This window comes from Cervus elaphus, chromosome 22 (assembly GCF_910594005.1).
Source record: "Cervus elaphus chromosome 22, mCerEla1.1, whole genome shotgun sequence".
NCBI lineage: Eukaryota > Metazoa > Chordata > Mammalia > Artiodactyla > Cervidae > Cervus > Cervus elaphus.
The window spans coordinates 54,006,849-54,029,510 of record NC_057836.1 but is presented as its reverse complement, the minus strand read 5'-3'; the positions used below and the strand labels follow the sequence as shown (position 1 = coordinate 54,029,510).

General features: G+C 36.7%; 1 protein-coding gene across 1 annotated transcript in view; it reads right to left on the bottom strand.

Moving 5' to 3' along the window:
• Positions 1 to 4,287: 4,287 nt before the first annotated feature.
• SLC5A8 (solute carrier family 5 member 8) overlaps positions 4,288 to 22,662 on the bottom strand; it is a 52,175-nt gene continuing 33,800 nt past the window's right edge. The window contains exons 10-15 of the mRNA XM_043882516.1: positions 20,300 to 20,367; positions 15,540 to 15,626; positions 12,315 to 12,520; positions 8,510 to 8,613; positions 5,885 to 5,964; positions 4,288 to 5,623 (exon numbers count right to left, since the gene is read on the bottom strand). Coding sequence (XP_043738451.1) covers positions 5,498 to 5,623; positions 5,885 to 5,964; positions 8,510 to 8,613; positions 12,315 to 12,520; positions 15,540 to 15,626; positions 20,300 to 20,367 — 671 coding nt within the window. The 3' untranslated portion in view covers positions 4,288 to 5,497. The remainder of the gene's footprint in view (positions 5,624 to 5,884; positions 5,965 to 8,509; positions 8,614 to 12,314; positions 12,521 to 15,539; positions 15,627 to 20,299; positions 20,368 to 22,662) is intronic.

Here is a 22,662-nt window from a genome sequence, read left to right as displayed (position 1 = left end):
CAAACATATAGTTAACAACTGTTCATCAGGATATGGAGAAATTGGAACCCTCATACATTACTGACAGAAATGTAAAATGGCATAGCCACTCTGGAAAGAGCCTAGTTGTCCCTCAAATGGTTAAGTATAGGGTTACCATATGACCCAGGAATTCTCCTGCTAGTATATACTTAACAGAAATGAAAACACACACCCACACACAAATCGTGCACACAGCGTTCAGATTAGCATTATTCATAATAGCCTAAAAGTGGAAGCAACACAAATGTTTATCAACTAATGCATGAGTAAATAAAATGTGATATAGCCATACAATGGAATATTGTTAGACCATAAAAATGAATGACATACTGATGTGTACAACATGGATTAACCTTGAAAACATTATGCTATGTGAAAGAAGCCAGTCACAAAAGACCACTGTGGTCACAAAAGACATACTGTGGTTTTTCAATTTTCATGTGATTTCATTTATATGAAATTTCCAGAATAGAAAACTGTGGAGACCAGAAGGAGATTAGTGATCGCTTAAGGCTAATGGTGTTGAGAGAAAATGGGGATGGACTGCTTATGGTTATGGGGCTTCTTCTGGGTGATTGAAACGTTCCAAGATTTTAGTTGTCCAATTCTGTGACTATAAAAATATGAAAATATAGAAATTATGAACTAGATTAGAAGAAATAAGGGATGAGACAAAAAGTGACACCATTCATTTAATAGGAGTTAAGAGTTACCAAATAGAGAAAATGGGAGATGGGGGGAGATTAAAAGAGAGAACAGTTAAGAAATTTCCAGTATTAAATATGTTACTCTCTATTTTCAAATACAGTCTTAATTGCTTAAAATATAAAGTATTCTTCCAGTGACAAAAGTACTACATGTTTATTTGCTTACACATTTATAATCTACACATAGTACATAGGAAGAATCCTTTGTGTGGTGGGGTGGAAATTACTTTCCGTAAAAGCTGATAATATTAATTATATTCAATTCGACATTTAGTCCGTAAGAACAGACACCTGCAGACACTTGTAGAGTTTAATCAGCAAGTTGAAATATCAGAAATTCAATCATGTTTTTACATTATAATGTTCAATCTCCTCAAGTTTTTTCACAAACAACGAGCATGTGACTAAGTGTGAAAGTGAATTTTACAGTTATTAAATTGTACAGCAAATCTGCAGTAACTAAAGGGTCATGCAGTTAGCTGACTCTGTATCAACAATCATTATTGGATGAAACTCAGAATTTCCTATAAGGATCAATACAAAGAGCTACTTCCTCCATCTCAACCGCATCCCTGTCCCATGTTACCTGCATTGTGGACAGACACTCATTTTCTATACCTTCTGGAGTTATCATAAATAAAACAAAATTATGAAACCTTTATACTCATATGTTAATATTCCCTTTATCCTAGTGCACGTTAATATTGAAAACCATGTTGCAAAATGAAACTCTCTCATAAGAGTTGTTTTCATATTTATTCGCAATTCTATAGGCCTTAATATTTTCAAAATGCTGTGGAAAACATATGGTTATTATTCTGCATCATAACGTTCCATATGCTAGAATACTTTATCCTCACCTGTAGATGAGAATAATCAGATAGATAAGTCAAGGCCATTTCCTAAAGGAACATAGCCAATGTATGCGACTTCAGGAAAATCAAGATTTCAACCTTAGCCTCTAGGGCAGGATTTCTTGAACTCAACACTATTGTTATCTGAGGCAGGATCATCTTTTGCTGTGGAGGAGACAGCGGCTCTGTGCATCATGGAGCATTTAGCAGCATCTCTGAGTTCTATCCAATAGAACCCAGTAGCACCTCCTCACTGGCTGTGACAACCAAGAATGTATCCCGTATCTTTCCGAACGTCACCTGAGATGCAAAGTTGCCCCATGGAGAACCACTGGCTGAGAGGGACAATGAACACATAAGCAGCTAAGTAGATGAATACATGTATCCTGTTTCACATCCTACATATAGAATTTTCTTTTCTCTATGGAGTGAATGTGATTGGCCTGTAGCCTTTTGATTCCTACCTATATTTTAATATTTCTATGGTAGATATTTTTCAGAGAAAGGAGCTATCACCACAGCATACATTGCAAATTATTAACAGCTTAACTTTTTTCAAAACTAGCAATAACCTTTGTCTCAACTTTTGATTTCCAATCAATTTCAATTGAAATTTTAAGCACACTATTTGAGTTAATAAAGTGCCAAATGATCTCTGATACTCATACATATTTTTGTGAGGTAGGTATGTGTTTAGTGTTAAGTTCCATCATTAGAGATTAAGGATAAACTCAAGGTAATACAACTTGTTAGTGGCAAAAAAAAAAAAAAAAGGCAACTTATATGGCTTTTTGCTCCCATTAGCACTTTTATGATTCAAAATAATTAAGAACACTTGATTTTTTAAAATTCATAATATATTAACATTTTACCTTCATTTGGTTTAACTCAAAGATTTAGACAAGATAAATAATTTTTAATACTTAATAGTAATATTACTTTTATTTCTTAAGAATTCCATCTGGTTCTCTCATGTTTATGAAGTAAAATATCTATAATTCATAATGTCACAAAGATATATTTTGTTAAAAGAAAGTGGATAAGAATGGAAGTATTATATCTCTCATTAAGAATATATTGCATAAAAAAAAGAATATATTGCATAACTCCTTGGCAGTCAGATAAAAAAAAATTATTTAAATAACTTGATTTTTATTTTCTAAATTAAAGCAGTCTACACACATGTACATTTAGAATTACTAAATAAATAACAATAGTTCAAATAACACTCACATGAAACAAATAAGATTATATCTTCCTACTCATTAAAAAATTACAGAAAGGTTTATAAAGTTTGATATATGCTTACAAATATGTTGATTAAAAGTAACAACTTTACATATACAAAATATATGAATATATCATAATTTAAATGTATAAATCTCTTTGTTTTAGATTAATGTTATTTCTTATTTTTTATTTATTAATGTTTTTAATTGGCAACCTCTAAATGTATACAGCATTGTCACCTAAGTATCAAAAAGTAAGCAAAATTACCTAAGTATAAAATATTTTAATGTACCTAAATATTTCACACATTATTATTTTAAAACAGTGTGAAGCTAAAAAAAAACAAAAACCCTTCTAAACAGTATCTAATGTGTGAACTATAGAAAAAAAGTAAGCTATTGATGAAAGCCTGTAACCAAAGTCTTAGCTAGAATCATAGCTAAAGAAACAAAATGAACTTTGAGATTGCTACTTGAAATTTTAAAACATGGAACATAGCATATACTCAGTAATTCCAGAACACTAAAGAAAAATAGTAATATTTGCCTATGTAATTTAGCTTTTCAACCAGGTGGATATACTGGAATTCAGTATGTCTAAGCATTGCTGTTTAGTCACTAAGTCATCTGACTATTCGAAATCCCAAGGACTGTAGCCTGTCAGACTCTGTCCATGGAATTTTCTAGGCAAGAATGCTGGAGTGGTTTGCCATTTCCTTCTCCATGTCTAAGCATGCATGCTCAGTCACTTCAGTCACGTCCAGCTCTTTGCAATCCTATGGCATCTGGTCCCATCACTTCATGGCAAATAGATGGGGAAACGGTGACAGACTTTATTCTGGGGGGCTCCAAAATCACTGCAAATGACGACTGCAACCATGAAATTAAAACACGCTTACTCCTTGGAAGAAAAGTTATGACCAACCCAGACAGCATATTAAAAAGCAGAGATATTACTTTGCCAACAAAGGTCTGTCTAGTCAAAGCTATGGTTTTTCCAGTAGTCATGTATGGATGTGAGAGTTGGACTATAAAGAAAGCTGAGCACTGAAGAATTGATGCTTTTGAACTGTGTTGTTGAAGAAGACTCTTGAGAGTCCCTGGGACAACAAGGAGATCCAACCAGTCCATCCTAAAGGAAATCAGTCCTGAATATTCATTGGAAGGACTGGTGCTGAAGCTGAAACTCCAATACTTTGGCCACCTGATGCAAAGAGCTGACTCATTTGAAAAGACCCAATGCTGGGAAAGATTGAAGGCAGGAGGAGAAGGGGACGACAGAGGATGAGATGGTTGGATGGCACCACCGACTCAATGGACATAAGTTTGAATAAACCCCAGGAGCTGGTGATGGACAGGGAGGCCTGGCGTGCTGCAGTCCATGGGGTCACAAAGAGTCAGACACGACTGAATGACTGAACTGGACTGGACTCTAGTCCGTCAGGCTCCTCAAGTCCATGGGGTTCTCCAGGCAAGAATACTACAGTGTGTTGCCATTTCCTTCTCCTGGGAATCTTTCAGACTCAGGCATCAAACCCACATCGCCTGCATTGCCGATAGATTCTTTACCACTGAGCCAGGTGGCAACCCATGTCTAAGTGTATGTACCTTTAAATGTAAATGATTGCAGATTGGTTGACTTTCAAAAATGCAGCTTAATAGTATTCAGTGGAATCTTCTAATTCCATGGAGCTTAACCATTTTTAATTCTATGTATGTTCTTGGACCACTGAATCTGTAAGTACCTAATTGACGGTACTTTGGTCAGTATAAGGCTTATGGGAGGGAGTTTATATTTATAGGCTGGGTTGCAGTGAACCAGGATCTGGGGTAACAGGATTCACACTGGATGTCTTAAGATATATGCAAGCACAAGGCAATAGAGTGAATGGGAAATTATGAATAGGAAGGTGAGCAAGCATGAAACGCACAACAAAACCAGTTGATGGGTCAGAAAATTGGAATCCAGATAAGAACCAGAGACTAAGAAAGGCAATAGAAGCAACCAGTGGCCAGAAACTATAGATAACAATCAAAAAGGCCTAAGAATAGATGTGTAGTATCAAGAAGACCTTGGTTATTGGGCCCATGTTCTGTCCCAAACAGGATGCTTCTTGATTACCGCCCTCCTGAGCATGAATCAATTCCAAGATTAATATGTGCCCTGGGCTGATAGGGGTTGATGAGAAGCAAAGATTTAGATAGCATAGACCCGCTATTTCATTGCTCCCTAAAAACAGAGTGTGATAGGAAGAAGAAAGGTCTTTTTTAATATCAATTATGATTTCAGCAAACTCTAAAACATGCCAGCACCAAATGCATGGGAAATATTTTTAACAATGCCCTAATTTAAGAATATTATTTTAACCATCAAGCACATGTTATATGTATGTATTAGCTTTTCAGCACATATGTAGTCACAACTTTCACAACTACAGCTTCACTGAAATAAAAGAGAGAGGGAAATGCTGATGCTGAAACTTTTACCTCCAGAGTTGCATCAATTAATGAGTGTAGAAAGTTAAAAAAAGAAAAGTCAGGGCTAAGCTTAAACAAAATGATCCCTGAAGTTCCCTCCAAAGTACTCATTATAGACCAAAAAAAAAAAAATCTAAAACCTGATTCAAGTATTTTAGAAGACATAAAACTGGGACACTGCTTAAGGTCATTTAGCGTCACAACTGTTTCACAAACGAGTTCCATTGATCTTGCTGCTTTGATCTGTGCCATTCAATTCAATATGGTTGAAGGCAGGATTATCAGTTCCACCATCTTCTACTGGATGAGATTTATAGCTTAAAACTCGCTTCTTCTAAAAGAAAATGTTAACATGATGATTAGAAAAAAGAAACTGTTTATTCAACTCAATAATTATCACTACTACTTTTCTTCCTCTAAATCTTATTCACAGTCTACTGAAGCAGAGATAAACAACAGAAATAAATCATTTTAAAGAGGAAGGCAAATACCTTCCTTGTCCATCAGTTCCAAAGAGAGTCTGAGGACTAACGAGTATTCTATCCTGGTGATAAAAACAGTCTTAAGAATTTAAGGAAAAAGAAAGCCAACTCACTTTCTTAAAAATGTCAAAATTAGATAAAAAGTCCTCTTTGGTTAGTAGGAATCTGCAGTCTATGTTTTGTTTTCTTCCTCCTGAAAAACAGACATTATTTACATTGTTAAAAAGATATCTGTAACTACCCAGTGAAGGACCATCATACACACATTTAACTTGAGCACATTCACTTCTATGCACTTACAAAATACAAAGAGTCTTTTAAATAGTGCTGGAGACTTAGCCTACCCTTTCTCTTCCTTCAGTCAGTCCCAGATTCTGCAAGCCTCTCACTGGGATCAATATGAGTCTACTGTTTAAAGATAAATGAGATGGCTCTTAAATGTAAGCCAACTGCCTCGTCCAGTATCAGTTAGGGAAGAGTCATCTGGCCCAATACTGGTAGGAAAACTGGTTTAAAAGCATTCTTCATGTTCTACCAATAAAATATCAAACCATCTACTTCTGCTTCAGACAGCAGAGTTTCCCTTCCTTAATCTAGTGGTTATGAATGTATGAAGAAATGTAGGAAACTGTGAATTGTTGGATAAACTATTCAAATGAAAACCAATATGGTTATCAGAATCAAAGCATTTAAGGGAGGGAAAGGAGCAAAGAGAGTATTATGACACTCCCATTTTTTAAGGAAAAAAATGAGTTGAAAAAGACCAAAAGTCAAATAGTAAAAGGAGATGTTTGTTCCAGATCTGAATGGTTGGGTTACCGGTGAGAAAAATTTAAAATCTGTCTTAAAATATACCACAACAGATAAGAGAGTAAACCTGCCATGCTGGGAATTTTACTTAGGAGCAATAGCACAGTTCTTTTTGAAGAGAAAGAGAATAGTTTAAACAACTGTTTGTGAGGTAACAGATATCTACAAACTTTATTATAAAATTACAATAATTATAGATTGTAATGTCTATAATAATGACAAGTATATAATGTTAATATAATCATTAATCTGTTATAATAATGTCATTATTAATATAATTTTAATTATAAATGCAAGTACCAAAGAAGTCTCAAAGACAGTGCTTTCCAGATGCCAAAAAATCAATGAGAGGTGGTAGAATTCTACAAAGTGGGCACCATGCTGGTAGATTTGTAGCATAAAGCAGACATCACACATACTTGGATAAAGTGTAGGACTTCTGACTGATTATAACACATTTGATAAAGAAAGCAGTGGCGCCTCCTGCCCCTGGTTTGGCTGCTATGGATGTGCACATGTGAGGGAACATAGGAAATTAGGGAGCCCAGCTTTTCTCCCCAACTCCATACTACTGCTCTGCTCCAAACCACCATGACTGCTCACCTGGATAAGTGCAATAGCCTCTACCTGCCCTCCTTTCCTTACAGACTACTCTCAAAACTGGATCAGCACGCTCCTTTGAAAATCATTGGAAAAGTCATTATAAAAATATCCCAGGTAGTAGATCTAAAAGACATAGAGATGGAAAATAGAGAGACGAGATAAGAAAATCAGAGGGGCTATCCAAGTTTAAAACATTTGACTAACGGGAGCTTCTAGAAAGAGAAAATCGAAAATGGCAGGAAATCACAAAAGAAATCATACAGGAAAGTTCCCTGGAACTGAAGGATGTATGTCTTCAGACCCTCCTGAGGGTTTAGGGCAGGACAGTCATTGTGAAATGGGTCACATGTAAACGGCCAGTGCACGACAGGGCACTGGTGTTCTGAACGGCAGCAAGACAAGTCGAAGAAAAGTAAGACAGGCTCCAGGAACAAGAAAGTTACTCTCAACCTAGGATTCTCTACTCACATTATCAACAGTCACCAAGCAGACATGCAATGTTTCCAAGATCTCTTGTCCATCCTTTCTCAAGAACATGCCATAGCATATACTCCATTCAGTTAAGGGAGTAAACAAGAATTAGGAGAAATGGGATTCAGGCAGCAGAGCATCCAACAGAGGAAGGGGACCAAGGGAATTCACAGAACGAGGACACAGTGAATTCCCAGGATAATGGTTCCACAGCAATCCCAGAGAGCAGGGTATACCCCATGTATTATTGGTTTGATTTTATTTAAAACGTATTTTTTTTTAAGTTTACAGACATCTGAAAAAAGCCTTCACACTATGTTTATATATAAAGACCATAATTAGATATAAAGACTTCTCCTTACATGTACACATATCTTCTTTCCAGTTTACAAAGAGTTGGTGCAGGACAATGAGAATATCATGGCACAGGGCTATTATAATGGTATGTATATAACTCCTAGCATTGTAATAGCTACACACAAGCATTTTATTTTTATCTTACAGCAACCTGTGAGATAAGCAGGTCAATTACTATTACCCTCATCTTATACATAAGATAGCTAAGGCTCAGCAGCTTTGGAGCAGCTCTACAGACTTAGAGCTATAAGTTCATGCAGCTGGTAAACGGCATAACAGATTCAAACTGAGATGGGTCTTCTGTTTTCAAGACTAGGCCCTAAAATTTCCCATGAGTAAAATGGAACAAACAATTGAGCTAATAGTATTTTACTATTTTATATAGTAAAATAACATAAATAGCTACAAAACAGATATAGTAAACACTAATACAGAGGTACATATAGCAAGACTAAATATAGCAATACTAATACTAAATATAGCAATATCAATGTTACCTGTTGATACACTGAGAAGCATTCCCACAAACAACGTTACCAAAGTTCCAACAGTGCTGAAGTATAGATATGATAAGGAATACCAGTTATCCATCAGCGGAGTCCTAAGAAAGGACAAAAGCACAACTGTAAGGTTTCACTCAAGCTACTAGTAACAAAGAGTGTGTATCAATAAGCCTCATGGCAAAGTCAGAACACAATACTTAATCATGTTTCTAATGTCCAAATGTGCTGTCCCAATTTTACCTTATTGGGTCAGAAATTAAGTGTGACCTAACCTTGATCTCATACTATAATACCAACGTCCATGTTTATTCATTCTGTTCATTTATTCATTCATTATTCATTCCCCTCTGCTTTGTGTCCCAGGCACTGTTCTTGTCACTGAAAAGTCTGCCATTGAAAAGGTGGGCAAGGGGGTTCCTGCCCTCAGAAAGTTTACATTCTAAATGAGATGTGTAATGATTAAGTAAACAAATTAATAAACATAATAATTCCCATTTTGATTGTAGAGAAGAAAGCACTTAAATGAGACATTAATATCAAAATGAGAAATTAATGTCAAAGATACTTTAAAAATTCCATGAATTTTGGAAATTAAATGTCCACTTTTAAATGATGTCTCCTGGCAATCTTGATTCCAGCTTGCGATTCATCCAGCTGGGCATTTTAGGTGTAAAATATAGTGATTCACAATTTTTTAAGATTATATTCCATTTACAGTTATTATAAAATATTGGCTATACATACTATGTTGTACTTATGTCCTTGTAGCTTATTTTATACCTAATAGTTTTTACCTCTTAATCCCTTGTCCCTATATTGCCCCTCCCCACTTCTCTGCTTCTTTGTTATCTTCATTATTTTGTTGTTTTTTTTAGTTTCCACATATAAGAGATATCATACAGTATTTGTGTTTGTCTGACTTATTTCACTTATATTTCCAGCAATGTGGGTAGACCTGGAAGACACATTGTAGTATTTTAAGTGGAGAAGTGACATGACCTGATCTGCTTCTAAAACAACTGCTCTAGGATTCCACATTCAGCTTTGATGGACCCACCATCCAGCCAAAAGTAATATTTGAAAATTTGGAGATGGGATGAGGCAGGTTTTTGTAGACCTCAGAGAGATCATGGCAATTAGAACTTGAGGGGTCAGGATCCCAGAAAAAAGGGAAACATAGAGGTTAGCTAGTGAACTTAAGATAATGTGATATATTGGGCCAAAGGCAGACAAAACAGAACAGAATAGAAAATCGAAAAACTGACCCACAAAAAATAGTCATTGGGTTTATGTCATAGTTGCCACTGCATGGGAAAATGGTGCAAAAAGAGGGTATTTTCAATAAATGGTTTTTGGCTAATAGAATATCCATATGGGGAAAAAAATGAATCTTGAACATTTGAAATCAATTCCAAAGTGGATTACAATTCACAAATGGAAATGGTGCACAAGAAAGCTTTTAAATAAAAAAATTAGAGGAATATCTTTATGACCTCAAGGTAGGCAAAGATTTCTTAAATGGGACTCACAAAAGACTAACCATATAGAAAGAGACTGATAAGTTGAACTCAATTAAAATTAAGAAATTCTGACCACTAAAAAGCATCACTAAGAGAGTAAAAAGGTAAGCTACAGGGTGGGAGAAAAATATTTTCAAAACTTATCTTTTATCTAGAATATATCAAGAAAACTTAAATAAAAACAGAGAACTCATTTTAAAATGGACCAAAGATTTCAATAAAGTCACAAAAGTTCACAGAAGTAGTTATACAAATGCCCAATAGACATGTAAAAAGGTATCAAAATTCATTAATCATAAGGGAAATGCAAGTTATGTACCCATCAAGTATTAGGAACTTAAAAAGTGAAAACTGAAATGAGTAATTGAAACCTAATATCTAGGCAATGAGAGTATCCTACTTCACCTTTAGCTGTGTGTTCACTCCCCTTGGACTCTAGTCATCCTGAACTGTGCATGATGTCCTAAGTCGCCATGTGGCTTCAGGCCTTCCTGATGTGCATATGTTGCCTTCATTCTGCAACTTACGCTCCTTCCTTTTTTCCCCCTGTCTGATCTTGTTCACCTGATTATATCACCCATGTTACACTCCTCTAAAAAAGAATCTTTCACTCAGGAATCATTAGGCTCCTCCTCCTTCTGGTTGTCATGATAGACTGTGAATACTACTTTTCACAATGTGTTACTTGTTTATTCTCTTGTCCAACTTCCGTTTGGGTCATTTTCTGTGACAAGAATAACTTTCCAGACCTTCTCTTATAGCCAACTTCTGCATTCTGTATTAGTACATCCCTGAAGTCTGTGCTAATCTACATTTCAACTTTGCTTATAATCGTTCTTGTGGGTACTTAGTTCACGCTCAAAAATTCTGATTTATTAGCTGAGTTATTTTATAAATAAGCTAACATAGAACAGTGATTATTATGGTACCAGGCACATAGTAAACCTCAGCTAATTTATATATTTTGGAAATCCAAATAACCAATCAGCCTTTAAATTAAAAGGCACATCTACATAATCAGGACAAACACTAAGAAAAATTGTGAAATGAAAAGTACAACTTCAACATCCTCCCACTTACCCTTAATCACTTCTCCCTTAACTAATTCATCACTTCTCCCTTCTCTCTAATGACTTCCTGAGCTCCACCTCATAAATGCATTCATTCTTATCCAGAATAGGCCCTGTATTTCTGTGCCCTTATCTCCATAGCATCCCCATCTAGTCAAACCTTCCCCCACACATGCCTCAGGCCCTAGAAGTACCTCTTCTCTTTACCCACGCAGACTACCAGCCCTGACTCCCACACAAGTATTCTCATAGCTGAATTCCCTCTGAATCACCAATGACGTTTGTATGTATGGTCACATTCCTTCTCCCAGGAGTGTGTCCCATTTTAAGAGGGAGATGCCATGTCTTGTCTCAAAAGAAATGATTCTCCAGTGGCTTCATTCTAGGCAAGCTGGAACTGGGGCGATACTTTAGGGGAAGGGCCCTCATCTTTGCATTCCTTGAAGGCATCCATGGGTTTTGCACTTTAAAACTGAAGATGTATATACCCACTAAGGGTAGTCTTGCTCTCACACCCACTGTACAGTGTAACAGTGATGCACCAAAAGGTCTGTTGCTGTTTAGTCACTAAGTGAAACTCGCTCAGTCGTATCTGACTCTTTGTGATCCCATGGACTATCCCACCAGGCTCCTCTGTCCATGGAATTTCCCGGAAGAATACTGGAGTGGGTTGCCATTTCCTTCTCCAACCAAAAGTCTACATTATTTCATTAAATCAGATTACATCAGTAGCCAGAAGCTCAAAAATGTACTGCATAACTGAAAACTCTAACAGGAAGATCACAGCTGCAACTCATTGCCAATGCTCTAAAGATTCGGAATATTTAAAACTGGACAAACAGCAATTATCCAACATATTTCAATGCATTGTAGCTTCTAGTTGGTAAAAGTTATACTTCAAAGACTATATATGCAATGTGTCTTCTATAATTTTGCTTTTTATTTTAAAGGTTTTTCAGTGGACAAAGACAACTTTTCACTCAAGTGGAACTAATATTTGTCAGCATTTTTATTGAAATTAAGAAAATATGGCTTTTTTTTTTTTGGTATTTCTGAACAAGATATAATAGCCAGAAAGCCACACACACCCTCCTCATTTAAGAATTAGGCAAAAATCACAGCACTGCAGGCAAGACAAAGAGCAACAGAGGTTATCTATCTGTCACATTCATTTTTTCAAATATGACATAACAAAGCTCGATTCATTACCTTTCAATGTTGTGTACTTGAGAAGCACTGGTAGAAAATGGCATTTCTGTGGTTGTCATCCAATTTGTTCCATTGTATGTGCTGTTACAGCCATAGGTTTCAAGTCTTAATGGCATCATTCTCTCAGGAAGTGGGGGATAAAGCTGAGCTCCAATTCCGACCCACAAAGAAGCGGCAAATCCAGACAGCAGGCCCCCAAGTGCTCCCTGCAAAACAGAAGTGTTTTTCAAAACAAATAATACAGTTTGCTTTGAAATAGAAGTTAGCATTAGGAGCTTAAGCTCAACACGGTCCAAATCAAATTTACCAGCTTCCCTCCTAAAACTCTTCTCCCTTGCAAGCTCCCTGCCTCTTGCCAAGGGCAGCATGGGTCCCAAGTCCCTCAGCCCAGAGCCCTGGTCTCTGGAACCCCCAGCCCCTATTTTATATCCCTATCTTGCCAATCACCAATTCCTCTTCATTTTTCTTGACATATCTCATAATTCCATGCCTTCCACTCTGTCTGCATGACCAGCACTCTGTTCTGGCCTCTTCATCTCTTTACACCCAGTGACCACAACAGACAGATATGCAGTTGACTTCAAGCCAACTGTTCCCTCCACTTTTACTTAATTTACAAAAAATTAAAAAATGGCATGTCATATGAGCAACAGGGGCTTCCCAGGTGGCGCTAGTAGTAAAGAACCTGCCTGCCAAGGCAGGAGACCTAGGTTCAATCCCTAGGTTGGGAAGATCCCCTGGAGGAGGGCATGGCAACCCACTCCAGTATTCTTGCTGGAGAGTCCCATGGACAGAGGAGCCTGGTGGGCTACAGTCTCTAGGGTCGCAAAGGGTCAGACAAGACTGAAGTGACTTAGCACACATGCATGCATGAGCAACAGGCTTTGAAGAAGAAAGCATCCACAGAATTTACTCCTTAACTTAGCAACATGCATGATTGTAAATTAGGGGTCTTTTCACAATAGCAAGGTCTTTTCACAAATGACTGCAATGGTACATATAACAAAGCCAAGCATTTCCAGAGATAAGTGGAAATGTCCTCTCTAAAGACAGTTGGTTTCACAATCTTTGGAAGACTTGGGTTACCCTGCTCCTACCGTTCACCAGTAATCGAACTGTTTTTGATAGTCAGTCAGTCCTCAAATGATTTAAGCCCTAGTTCCAAATGATGCAGTTGAAAGCAAATCTTGCTGTAAAGCCCCTTTCTCTGTGGTGAAATTTCTCCCCTCACTTTAAGGATAATGATCAGATTATTACAACAGAAATAACAGTATCTTACTTCCTCTGCTAAGGACAAGTTGGACCTAGTCAGCTATAGCATTTCTGGAGGCAACTCATGGTGGCAATAAATGTCAAAAATTAAAAGTCAGTCTTCTTTTAATATTTCAGGCACTCAACCAACCACTTGCATTTCATAATGCAAAGAATCTCATCAAAACTTCAACATTCTGAGGTGGACACGAACTGCCCTCTTTCACTCTGATTCATTTCTACTAAGCTAGGATTTCATATGACACATCATTGAGAATTATTATTAACAATAATAACAATGATAATAGCCTTTACTTGTATCTGCCTTACCAATCCCTAATGCCTCACGAGGAAAATGGAATTCTAAATATAAAGTTCTGCAGTTATTCTCCATCTGTCTGAAACAACCACATATATATTATAAGCTTTTCCTAAACCTCAGCTTTATAGCAGGACTAAATTCGTAGTGTTCCTCCTGACTTTCAGAGAAATTATTTCAATTTCATTTATTCTAAACAAAACTTAGAACACCTCAAAGCATAGATATATCTATACAGAAGAACAGAGCTATCACTTCTTTCTGAATTCAGTTCTCAATTATGATTACCCCTTTGGGAACAGAACCATGTTGTTGCAGTTACATCCTTAAATATCAGGAGAACAGTTTCTGACCAAAGTGGCAAAAAATTTATCTTATTGCTTCTCTTTACTGTACTCTGGCTATTCACAGGTATCCTTGGCTCTACTGCCCTGAAATCTTTCATATCCAAGCCTGTCAATCTCCTTTAAATCTTAATGATTAATTTTCATGAAGGATAAAAAATAAATGAAAACAAAATGTTGTTCTTTAGTTATATAATATTCATAATGTGCATGCTAAGTTGCTTCAGTCATGTCTGACTCTGTGAGATCCTAGGGATTGTAGCCTGCCAGGCTCCTCTGTCCTTGGGATTCTCCAAGCAAAAATATTGGAATGGGTTGTCATGCCCTCCTCCAGGGTATCTTCCCAACCTAGGGATCAAACCTGCGTCTCTTACATCTCTTGCATTGGCAGGAAGGTTCTTTACCTTGAGCACCACCTGGGAAGCCCAATATTCATAATATATTGTATTATATTATATATCATATTATGTGTTATTTCATAATATATATCTTTTAGTTGTGCTTTATGATACTCTTTATTTTATTTTTTTATGATACTCTTTAATATTATATTTTGGGCTTCCCCAGTGACTCAATGGTAAAGAATCTGCCTGCCAGTGCAGGAGACACAAGCTCAATCCCTGGGTCAAGAAGATCCCCTGAAGAAGGAAATGTCAACCCACTCCAGTATTCTTGCCTGGAAAATCCCATGGACAGAGGAGCATGGTGGGTTACAAGAGTCAGACGCAACATAGTGACTAAACAACAATATTATATTTTAGTTATAATTATGTTTTTCTATAATTATGTGATAGTCACAATATTGGAGGAGGCAATGGCACCCCACTCCAGTACTCTTGCCTGGAAAATCCCACGGACAGAGGAGCCTGGTAGGCTGCAGTCCATGGGAACGCTGAGAGTCGGACACGACTGAGTGACTTCACTTTCACTTGTCACTTTCATGCATTGGAGAAGGAAATGGCAACCCACTCCAGTGTTCTTGCCTGGAGAGTCCCAGGGATGGGGGAACCTGGTGGGCTGCCGTCTATGGGGTTGCACAGAGTCAGACACGACTGAAGTGACTTAGCAGCAGCAGCAGTCACAATGTATATTGTTCTGGCAGTTTCCATTTAGTTTCACACATGCAGGGTCCCAGTGCATAATACATTCGTTGTGTGTCCCAGCAAAGTCAACACGAATAACTTAAGTCATCAAGACAAGCCACTAATGACAGGTATCAAAGGAACCATAACTTTACAATTGAGAAAAATTGTAGAAATGCTACTGTAGTTGGAAAAGTAGACTTTACATATATTCATCTTTTATACTTACAATTGAGTTGGCAAAGGGAACCAAAATCCCCAAAGCAAACAAGCCCATTAGTGGCCCACCAAGCATGCCAAATATGCTGAGTGCTGCCTAGAAAATTAATTAGAAGTCATCAATCAGCAATTGGAAATCCAAAGTTAAAACATTTAAAAGTAATTTCATTGAGATGAGGATTTAAACTCAGACTCCTGAAAATCATGGCAGCCTTGCCACTGACAAAGAGATAATTAAAACCTGGAAGCTTCTGCATCTCAGGCTCAGGTTCTATCTGTTCATTAAGTATCCTCAATAAAAGAAGCAAACTACAAAGAGGACAGAGAACTATGAGGCAAGAGGGACACTACTCCTCCTAGCATTGTTCTTGCCGATGTTAATAATCACATCACTCCTTTGTGCTTTGGTAGTCTCAAAATGCTCTGCAAAACAAGCTTGTGGATAAGTACTACTAAGTGACCAGAGATGGCAACAAAACTCAGTGCTATCCTTGATTTCCTAAGGATAGAACTAGAATGAGAAATGTGACTTCCAAAAAAAAAAAAAAAAAGATTGATCAAATCATGAAGAAAGTTTTAACCTGATTAGCTAACTGCAACCTTTGCTTTGATGGACAGATGCCAAAATCATGATAGTGAAAAAAGTTTACACTGTGAAGAATGGAAAAGTGCAAATAGCTGAAACATTCAAGAGATGTATGTTCACAATATTCAGACAGCTAATTTTTGAGAGTGAATAGAACCATCAAAGAAGAATCAGGGATGCACTGGTTTGTTCACAGAGTAAAAGGGACAGATGGAACAGAATTAATATATTAAAGAAAAAATGTCAGTCAAAAACATTTTAGAGGGTATAGACTGCAGCTCTGGGTTAAAAAACAATAGCAAACAAACAAACAAACAAAAAACAAGAAAAGAGCTCTACCTAGTGGACTAGGGAGGGAGTGAGGATATGATGACAGAAGAACTAGTGTTCAAGGAGAATGTGGACTCAGAATATGGTCCTAAGGAATCATTTCACAATGTCTCCTGAACCAGAGTCCAGTAGGAAGGAAGGCAGAGTTTTGCAAAATGTGCAAAGTCCCTTGGCACATGTGGTGGTCACTGACAGTGTGAGCTAGAGCCAGCTCTGGAGATACAAGGAATAGTCTCCCCACCAAGTACTTGTCTCAGGAATAAGACCTTGATTAGAGATGAAGCAAGGAAGAGCTGTCTTCAAGTCATGATGACTCTCCTAGAATATCTCATTACCTATCCTCAGGCCAGAGCTGGTACATGAAAAGCGAGGGAAAGGGGGTGTCAATCATAATAAGAGCTTTAAATAGTCATTCAGACTATGAAGGAAAGCATATTAACAGGAGTTTTGTTGGTTATAGCTTAGGTGTACCCGATAAGAGAGTTTCCAGACCTAAATCATCATTCATTCATACAATCAGGATGAGAGCACACTGTTTTAAAAGCTGGTATACACTAAGCAACAACTGGCCAGAAAGGAACCAAATCTTAGGCCTGAAGCGGGAGTCTGGAGGACTTGCTATGCCTAGCATTAACCTTCAAGTTTCTGGGTCATGCTGAGGTCCCAGAGTCCCAGAGTCGGACCCAGGTGGCCATGGAAATTTCATGGACCACTTGGGGGTGATCAGATAAGTAGATATTTATGAACCAATACATAAATAGTTACATTCAACCTGAATGTATAAAACATCTACTTTGTCTTAGGCACTGTACCAGATATTTGGTACAGTATCAAAGAACAATGGCATAATCCTCACCTTTATGGAATTATAACCTATTTAGTAAAACAGACACTAAATAAATAACTGCAATAAAGTATTATAATGGGGATGATAAGAGAAATATGAGGTGCTCTGGGAACATAATAGAGGGGAACTCAAACCTATCTAGGTAACAGAAGGAGCCTTTTTAGAAAACAGTGTTTAAGTTGAAACTTGAAGAAAAAATAAGACTTAAACAATTAAAGAGTGCTAAACAGAAAATCAGAAAGATACAGAAGAACTCAGAACCATCAAAGAGAAGATCTATTAATAATTGACACTTATAGAATATACACTTAACAGCAGAACACATGTTCCCTTCAGGTTCCCTGTAACAGACACCAAGATACTACATCCCGGGCTGTGAAACAGACTTCAGCAAATTCTAAAGAACTGCAATCATACAGAAGTGTTCTCTGACCACTGTGGAATGAAATTAGAAATCAACAGCAGAAAGATAACAGGAAAATCTCCAAACACTTAGAAACTAAGTAACATACTTTTAAACAATCCATGGGTCAAAAGGACATATCAAAGGAAATTTTAAAATACAAATACAAAAAAAAAAAATACAAATACGAAATATGAAAAGTTGTGGGACACAGCTAAAAGTGCTGAGAGGGAATATTTTAGCAATTAGTGCATAAATTATAAAGAAAAGTCTGAAATCAATCATCTAAGGTTCTGCCTCAAGAAGAACAAAATCCAAAGTAAGCAGAAGGAAGAAAATAATGAAGATAATAACAAAAAGCAATGATTTAAAACAGAAAAACAATATGGAAAAATCAGTGAAACAAGAAGCTAATTCTTTGAAAATATCAATAAAAGTTGACAAACCTCTAGCAAGACTAAAAAACAGATAAAAGATAAAATTACCAATATTAGGAATAAAACAAGAGCTAACACTACAAACTCTGCAGATATCAAAAGCATAAGAAGGGAATACTATGAATAACTTCACAAACATAAATTTGACAACTTAGGTGAAATAGACCAAATCCTTGATCCATTTTATAATTCATCCAATATGAAACAGATAATTTGAATAGGTATAACTACTAAGGAAACTGAATTCATAATTTTAAATTCCCCCAAAAAGAAACCCCCAAGAGCAGATGGTTTCACTAGAGTATTATACCAAATAGCATTATACCAAACAAAGAATTAACACCAGTTTTACACAATCTCTTTCAGAAAAAAGGAGAGAATTCTTTACAATTTATTTTATAAAGCTGGTATGACCCTAATACCAAATCCAGACAATGACATTACAAAAAAAAATTACTACAGATCAGTATTTCTCATGAGTATAGATGTAAAAATTCTTAATAAAATATCATCAAATAGAATTGAGCAAGATATAAAAATAACTATATGCTATGACCAAGTGAGGTTTATTCCAGAAATGCAAAGCTGGATCAACATTTGAAAATCAATCAGGATAATATACCATGTCAAAGGACTAAAGAAGAAAATCATATTGTCATATCAAATAATGCCAAAAAATCATGACAAATTTCAACACTCATTCATGATAAAAAACTCTCAGTAAAATAGGAGTAAAGGGGAATTTCCTTAATTTGGTAAAAGGGATATACAAAACTCCTACAGCTAATGGACTCAAGAATGAACTACTAAATGCTTTCCTCATTTAGTGGCTTCCCTTGTGGCTCAGCGGGTAAAGAATTTTCCCACAATGCAGGAGACCTGGGTTCAATCCCTGGGTTAGGAAGACCCCCTAGAGAAAGGAAAGGCTACCCACTCCAGTATTCTGGCCTAGAGAATTCCATGGATTGTATAGCCCATGAGGTCGCAAAGAGTAGGACATGACTGAGCAACTTTCACTTTCACTTTCCTCATTCAGACTGGGCAACAAGGCAACGGTGTTCACTCTCCCTACACTTATTCAACATGATGTGGAAACTGAAGCCACAGGAATAGTATAATAATAATAATAATAACAAATTGAAGCAATAAGGAAACAAAAGGTACATGCGCAAATTGGAAGAGAAGATATCAAACTGTCCCTAACTGAAGTTGAAGAAAATCCCAGAAACTAATAAGTAAACTCAACAAGGTCACATGATATAGACAAATATACAAAAATCAATTGCATCTCTTATACATCAACAAACACATGGACACCATCATTAAAAATACAATATCATTTAAATTACTCAAAAAATGAAATACTTAGGTATAAATATAATTAAATATAAATGGGACTTATAAAAATTACACAGTTGGTGGTGGAAAAACTTAGGGATGATCTAAATAAGTGAAGAGACATACTACATTTATGGATTAAAAGATGCAATGTGGTAAAAATGTTCCTGAGTTGTTATATAGGTTTAAGGCAATATTATCAAAATCTAAGCAGGGTTTATATATAAAAATATATATTTATATGAAGAGAAGATTATTCTAAGCTTTATATAGGAAGGCAAAGGAACTAAAATAGCTAAAACAATTTTGAAAAATAACAATAAAGTGGAAGGGATCAGTAAATCTGGATTCAAGATTTATTACAATGTGTTAGTAATCAAGACTGTGTGATCTTGGCAGATGGATATACACACAGATCAATGGAATAGAACAAAGAAACCAAAAATAGACCCATACACATATGCTCCACTGATTTTTCACGTAGGTGCAAAGGCAATCAATGGAAGAGAGAGAGTTTTTACAGCAAGTGGTGTTAGAGCAACTGGACATCCACAGGGAAAAGTAACCTAGGTCTCTCACCATTGAGGAAACTGGCTAAAGGGTGTGCGGAGTCTCTCTGTATTATTTTTCACTATTACATGTAAACCTATGATTATCTCAAAATGGAAATTTCAATTTAAAAAAATTTTAAAGACTTTAGTCACATCTGTTCCTTGGTATGTCTATGGGTAGATATATAAAGAGAGAAGTCTAGAAGGATGATCACATCAACTTTTTTAAAAGAAGAATTTAGTGATTATGACTTAAACCTTTGAAGATTAGCTCTTACCTGCAGCAAAGCTCCCATTAGTGAAGCCAGTGCAGCCATGCCAATACACAGGGCGCCAAACAGCACACCTATATGGATGACATAAAAGCCATCGCAAAATCCAGATTCAGAGGATTAGAATTCTCAACAGAACAAGCTACCACACCTTGATTCAAAGTGTGTAATATGACTATAACGAAGAATGGCCACCTACCTCGGAGTCAGGTAAAAAGGCAACGGGCTGTTTTTCTACAGCGTCAGCAGTGTGCAAGAGGAAAGAAAACCCTGATATTGTGTCCCAGGATTTACTACCTTAGGTTATATAAGTAAAGAATCCCTAAAGTTAACTATAGGTATTTTAAAACTAAAAACCATTGTGTTACTCTTCTAATCCTCCATAAACGTTTGTTTGTAAAGGAAAGCTCAGGTCTCTCTTTTCACTTTGCCAAAAACAGGACACAGCTTAGCTCAGCTCTGATGGGGGAGGGAGTAATAAACATCAGAAAGTCTTCTGACTTTAAGTGTTCATTTCTCCTGGGAAGTGGCAATCCACACCAGAGTATTTTAGGACTTTTAGCCTTCTTATGATCTCCATCAATATTCACAAACCTTTCCTGTTAAACAAAAGCAAAGAAAGGCAACTTGAAGATAAGTATATTTTCCCCTTCTACCAAACTCTTTCCCCAAAACTTCTTTATAGAAATTCTCAAGCTATCACTGGTGGTCAGTTTGTGGAATTTTTTTGTCTTTTTGCTCTCAGTATTTTCCAGATTTTCTCTAACTACACATTTTACTTTTGAAATTGCTTTAGGAAAACTCTGAAGAAGGGAATGGCAACCTACTCCAGTATTCTTGCCTGGGAAATCCCATGAACAGAGGAGCCTTGTAGGCTACGGTCCATGGGGTTGCAAAGAGCTGGACACAACTGAGCAACTAACACACATAAGAAAATTCCAACCCCCCTACTTTTATTTTTAAAGATTTCCATTCAACAAAACTCACCTGAAATCCATTAATATAATTTCCCACATATAAACTTCAAAATATAAAAAATAAAATGAGTGAGAAATTTATTCATAAAAAAATTAGTGTATTCCTTATGTTATTTCTATCTTACTTACAAAAGCACTCACATCTTTGTTAAGCAGAGTGAGTAAATAATCTCATTGTGCCTGAATGGAAAACTTTACGTTAATTTTTTTTAAAAGAGCTTTATTGCAATGATTTTCCATGTCTCTAAATCCTAATATAAATAGTATTTCCAACATACTAAATTCTTCTCTATTTGGTAGCTCATGAATGGTCACCATTGTGGTTTTTTTGTACTCAAATTATCAGAAACATTTAAGTCATTTGCCATGTTACATACCTCAACATAATGATTATATTCAACCCTTCAAAATGAATGAAAGATTCATCTACACTAGTGGAGTCAATCTGTTATTAATCATCATCAACATCATTCCTTGAGTATTAGCTAGTACCTCTTGTTTTACATGGATTATCTCTAAATCTCACAGTACCCACAAAGTGAATAATTTTTGTTTTCATTTTACATATAAAGAAACAGAGGCTCAACTGGGTTTGCTCAAGGTTTTGTCGTTGTCCTATTCTTTTGCAGCCCCATGGCCTACAGCCTGCCAGGCTCCTCTGTCCCCGGAATTTCCTAGGCAAGAATACTGGAATGGGTTGCCATTTCCTTCTCCAAGGGATTTTTCCCAAACCAGTGACTGAACCCACATCTCCTGCACTGCAGGCAAGTTCTTTACCACCAAACCACCCGGGAAGCCCTTGCTTGAGGCTGCTGCTGCTAAGTCACTTCAGTCGTGTCCGACTCTGTGCAACCCCATAGACAGCAGCCCACCAGGCTCCCCCGTCCCTGGGATTCTCCAGGCAAGAACATTGGAGTGGGTTGCCATTTCCTTCTCCAGCGCATGCAAGTGAAAAGTGAAAGTGAAGTCGCTCAGTCGTGTCCGACTCTTCGCGACCCCATGAACTGCAGCCCACCAGGCTCCTTTGTCCATGGGATTTTCCAGGCAAGAGTGCTGGAGTGGGGTGCCATTGCCTTCTCCTGCTCGAGGCTAACAGTTAGTAAATTAGTGAAGCAGTTTGGTGAGGCCAGCAAGTCTGTCTGGCTTCAAAAGCTTCTATTTATTCTGCTAAACCACACAGCTTCAACAATTCCATAATGAGCCCATCTAAATGTCCTTTAAGGAAGCACTATATCATTTTTTAAAAAATTATGTTCCAGGATTAAAATCAGGTACATAATAAAATAATTCAATGCTATTTAAATTTAGGGGACACTGAAGAATATAAATTAAGTATGTATTCCAGGCTACAGTCATGGCAATTATATACAGAATTGTGGTATAAAACAGAAT